Raw genomic sequence first — 5,241 nt, forward strand, 5'->3', positions numbered from 1 at the left:
AATATGATAAAATTATGTTTTATGGATCCTGCAATAGTGAAATCAGGTTCCCCACAATCTATTTCTGATGTTGCAATAATATTTCCAAATTTAGTAAATGATAGTGAATTTCTGTGATTCTGAACGTCTGTTGCGAAATGTTGAAGAAATTTAAAAAATTTCTGGAAATATTTTAGAGTTTTGGAGCAAAGTACAAATATTGAAATATGGAGCTGGTACATTCGTGTTTCCAATTTTATTTGTAACCTACTTATTCTACCTCACTCATCAGCCAAGTTGAACGGATATTTTCACAGGTTAATCTCATGATACAATGAATACATTCATGTATTCATTGTATCATGGGTTAATCTAATGAAAACTAAGTTGAGAAATAAGCTAAAAACGAGTACAATTTCATATTTACTTCTTTACTGACTCATGTTTATTTTAGTATTCCTGTAAGTTTAAAAATTTTGAAAAACGCGCGATTTTATGGAGCCTTTAATAATGAAAGAAAAATGAGTTTACCGATTTTCTACCGAAAAGTCTAGAGCTTATCTACCGAAACTCGATTTTCGGACCTGGCAACACTGGTTCCAATGAATGTGCCGCCGTTCGTGTTAAATATCGCTGTTAAAGGGAAAGAATATAACCGGCATTCATTGCGGCTAGTTGCCAAAAATGATATGAGATAACGATTTTTCTTCTAGGACAAGACATATTAACGGTGAAAACCGTTATTAACTGTTGAGAAAATCAACCAATAAGGTATCACAAAATTACTGGCGATTTTACTATATGAAAGCGATGTGCAGAATCTTGCAATTAAAGCAGTATAGAAATCTTAGACACTAGGTTATTCTAGAAGTTGGCCAATTTCTTCTTGAAATCTAAAAACGACCGGCTTTGTTCAACGAAACCGTCTATAAAAAGACATTTTGTCAAGTGCATCGAAATAATTTGTGCGGAGTAATTGTCTCCTTGGAAAGCCATAATCAATTATTTCTAAAACATCAATATCATCGTCTAATATAATTTCTTCTTCCAACTCCATTTTCCAAGTAGTTAACACCCGAACCGACTAGAATTTGCTAGGACGAAAACAAAACCTCGTCTTTATCTATAACAAAACCCTCAATTTCAAAGGTTATGTTTTGTAGTTAAACTGGTTTAAGAACTTAATCCTCGGAGGTTGGCGGATTAAAGTTAAACGCGTTTAAGGTCAAATCAGTCGACGGTGCATACCGTTTATGATTTTTAAACCGGTTTAAGGCTTAATCGCGATTAAAGTCTGTCGGTGCATACGGGCATTAGTCGGACTTAAATTTCAAGGTATACTTAGGTAAAGACGTGCTTAGAAGAAGTTTGGTGCAAGTGGGCATCAACGCGTCTTTACGTTAAAGCTAGTGGTCCATAGCTATCGAGTCGATAAAGTAGGTAAAGCTTGATAATCTGTGGGAAAAGCCATATAACGAAGAAGAGACGTGTTAGAGTGACTTGCTTTGCCTCGTGTTATCAGTCTGTGGTGTTATCCGCCATATATATATATAATAAGCCAGTGTTATCCATTTGCTTAAATGCAAAACATTTTTTACTATGCAATACATAGATGGATATAAAATATATTGCAGCCAACTCTAACAAACCAAATTAAAAGATTTACATGTTAAGTAAAAAATCTTATTACTGCTCTTCGGAGTGCAGAACCACCTTCATTTTCTTCTTCAAAAATATCATTTACTTCCGCGTTGCAGTTTATTTCTTCAAAGTCTTCAACATCATTCCTCCTAATGGCTAAGTTGTGAAGCACTGCAGTAGCTACTAATATCGGTCATTCAGTTCTCAAACCCCTTGCAAGGCATAAAAACCGTCTCTTCCAGACACCAACCGTTCGTTCAACCGTTTTTCTAGTCGCTATATGTGCAGCGTTGTATTGAATTTCTTGTGGTAACATAGGATTTAAGAGGGGAGTTAATAAATAATCCGTGTAGGGATAAGCACTGTCACCTAGTAAATACGAATTTTTAAACATTCCTTACTCCAATTGGGCAGAAATGCGTGATGCATTAAACATTGTACTGTCATGAGTATACATAATTTTGCATCACAAATGACCTGTACATTGACAGAAAAAAATCCCTTTCTATTTCTATATAGTTCTGCATTGCTTCCTCCTGGTGATTGTATTGGAACGTGAGATCCATCAATGCAGCCCAATACATTTGGAAATCCTCTAATGGCATAAAAACCCGATTTTACTTGTCTTATTTCTTGATCAGAAGTTGGCATTGTTATGAAATGCATAAAACCTTAGAGTAATTAGCAATTGTTCTGAAACAGATAAACTATGGTTTCTCTGTGTCACTGACTGAATTTGATCTTTAAGTAGCTCTTCTACGTAGTGAACAACGTTTTTGGTTAAACGAAAACGATCTCGGAATTCATCTTCGCTGAATTTCACAAAATGATCATTCCGTGCTCGAAAATGGCGAGTTATTCCACTACTGAGAACATCAAAAACTTCCTCGTCAGGTGAGCCCGAAGTGGAATCTTCCATTATTTTCCAAAACCTTTCTTCACTTTCACACACCAATTTCGCTCCCAAAAATGTTATTAGGAAAAAGGTCCGAGAGCGCACCTTTATCGGTTCTTCAACACAAAATATTCCTCCTGGGGGTATGTTCTGTGGTTCTTTAATATATCGAACCGCTAACTCTTATCGACCGTTTCAGAAACCCATTTTTCCGACTTATAGAGCCGTTTAGGCTATTGGAACTATAAAGGTCGTTTCAGAAACCGGTCATTAGACACGTTGAGAAACCCACCATAAGTTATAGAACCTACAACTTTAGCGGACTGATAGTTATCGAACCAATAAGAGAATCTACCAGAAACCGGGCATAAGACTATTAGAAAACTGGGAACCCGAGTTAGGAACCGTGTAAAATCAGTCAAGTTGCGTTCAGCATTTGTCTTCACTTGGTCATAAGTGTTGGGTTCTTCCTTTCGGTTGAAGTTGCTGGAGGAGCGCCTAAACGTGCAAGTTAACCTGAACTCTGATTCCCCCCTCTTTTCAAAAAATTAACGCCTATAACCATCTCAAGAGTCACTACTACATTTAATTTTTCTCAATTCCAATTGCTTACCAGTTAAAATCAAGCTTTGCGCAATCACAAGCCCCACACTCCCACTGACGGTGTCTTCGCTTCGAAAAATCAGGAACTGGAAAGTGACCAGACCAAGGAAAACTGTGCTAATCACATCCAGGTACAAACCCAGAGCTTCGCTGCTCTGCAGCAGCAAGCACCACGTGGAAGTATGTTGATCCTAAACCATCAAATTATCCAGACCAGATCCAGAATCGATCTCACCACCACTCACCTGCAACGTATCGAATTCTTGGGCAACCATTCCCTGAGCTCGGAACGCTCTGATGCTGGACAATCCATAAAGACTGGAAGTAACATGCGAAAAGACTGGCGTCCTGGTGGTCCCTTCGAGTCTTTTAACATCCTGTGCCGAAGATAGGTAGACCTTTCGCGCCCAGAAGAACAGATAGCCCAAAATTATAGCCGGGAAAATCATCCAGATGCTGACGATGAAGACCTGGAATGCTCCAACTGAATTACCCTCACCAAGACTTACCAGGGGACTTACTATGGCTAAAATCCCTGACATGATCAAGAAAATCTGCAAAGCGTCTAAATTCACTCGCGGTAAGAGCTCGTCTACAGCTCCCATGTCTTTGGAGAATCTGTTGAGGATTCTTCCGGAAGGATTGGCGTCGAAAAAGGACATCGGCGCTTTCAGGACGCTGGCAAACATTTTCTTGTGCAGGTTTTTTGAGGCGTTCATGCACACTTTGTAAAACGCTATCGAGCTGGAATTGGGCATGTCCTAACAAGGAAAAGCGAGGTTTTGGAAAACTTACCGGGCGCTGGTAAGCAGAACTGTCATAAGAATTAGCACTGTGTAGATCAGGATGTAGCTGTTCATGGAAAGTAATTCAGCTCCCTCAGGGGTTGCGGCAATATTCAGATTCCCACTAGTCCCTGCTGGGGGTAAGATAGTTGTGCTCGCGTTCGTTTCCTGGGAAGAATCGACGATGTTTGAAGAATTCCTTGCTTGATTCTGCGCGTATCTCAGCTCTTCCTTGTTCGTCCTAGTTGAATTGCCCCAGTTACTTACTCTCATGGAGTTGTGAGGCGGCTTACCAATAAGTGACCCATAAATCGGACCCATTGCACATGGCTTGGGAAATGATCAGCAAAACCACTAAACCGGCTAGGAAGAAGGCTGAAGCCCCCGCTTTGTAATATTCTATATAGGTTGAAGAGGGGATTGATCCTTTTAAGATTAGCTCTTGTGATTCGTCCGGCTCAGTCCCCTCCAAACTCTAAAACGTTTCGAATGAGTGGGGATTATTCGGACCTTTCCACCACTTACAATCACAGAGGAAATTGATTGATGAAACTCCCGTTTACTGGTGATTTTATTGGCCTCTTCCTCTTTGGCCTCGTCTTTGGACTGTTGTTGCACTTCTTTGGAAATCTCCGAAATGTTCTTTTCTAATTCTTCAAACGTTCCGGTTTTCTCTATTTTTCCCTATGGAGAAGAGGATTTGAAAGCTGACAAATAGTGGGACTTTGAGTCGCATGCTCTAATACTCACATTGTTCATTACGACGATCATATCGGCTCCTTTGAGGAACTGCACCTGATGAGTGACTAGAATGCGCGTTTTTCCTGCCAGATACTGTTGAATGCATTGCTCGAATAAATGTTTGGCCACATGGGCGTCCACTGCGCTTAGAGGATCGTCCAGCAAATAGGCATCAGCCTCGCGGTAAACTGCTCTAGCCAGGGCCACTCGAGCTCGTTGTCCTCCACTTAGGAGGGCGCCTTTTTCTCCTACTTGCGTCTTATCGCCGAAAGGAAGTTCCTCAAAGTCTCGTTGCAAGGCGCACACTTTCACCACTTCATTGTATCTAAAAGGAGTTTGATCATGTTTGATCACATTATTACGTGTTTCACTCAGGTTGGTAACAACCCGAATTCGAAGGACCAAAAGACATTTTGGGAAGAATGGCCAAGTTTATTCTCCCTTCATGAGTCAGCTACTGTCTAAGTCGTTGTAAATTTGAGTAAATGATCCGATACCTTTCCTTCACATGCGGGGTGCCAAACAGTATGTTCTTCCTCACGTTGGAGGTGAAAAGCCACGGCTCTTGGGAAGTGTAGGATATCCTACTTGGCACAT

The 5,241-nt window shown here is 40.3% G+C and overlaps 1 protein-coding gene across 1 annotated transcript; it reads right to left on the reverse strand.

Moving 5' to 3' along the window:
- Nucleotides 1-3,128: 3,128 nt before the first annotated feature.
- Nucleotides 3,129-5,241, reverse strand: LOC109534323 (ATP-binding cassette sub-family C member 4-like; the record flags this gene model as incomplete). Its single annotated transcript, XM_048662693.1, is given in 8 exon segments — nucleotides 3,129-3,309; nucleotides 3,364-3,588; nucleotides 3,640-3,862; nucleotides 3,914-4,144; nucleotides 4,197-4,378; nucleotides 4,429-4,587; nucleotides 4,654-4,969; nucleotides 5,142-5,241. Coding segments are annotated over 8 exon segments (1,617 nt in total), but the record flags the coding sequence as incomplete, so codon positions are not given.

Source organism: Dendroctonus ponderosae, unplaced genomic scaffold (assembly GCF_020466585.1).
Source record: "Dendroctonus ponderosae isolate FM_Combo_2020 unplaced genomic scaffold, Dpon_F_20191213v2 Dpon_F_20191213_11, whole genome shotgun sequence".
In the NCBI taxonomy this organism is placed as follows: domain Eukaryota; kingdom Metazoa; phylum Arthropoda; class Insecta; order Coleoptera; family Curculionidae; genus Dendroctonus; species Dendroctonus ponderosae.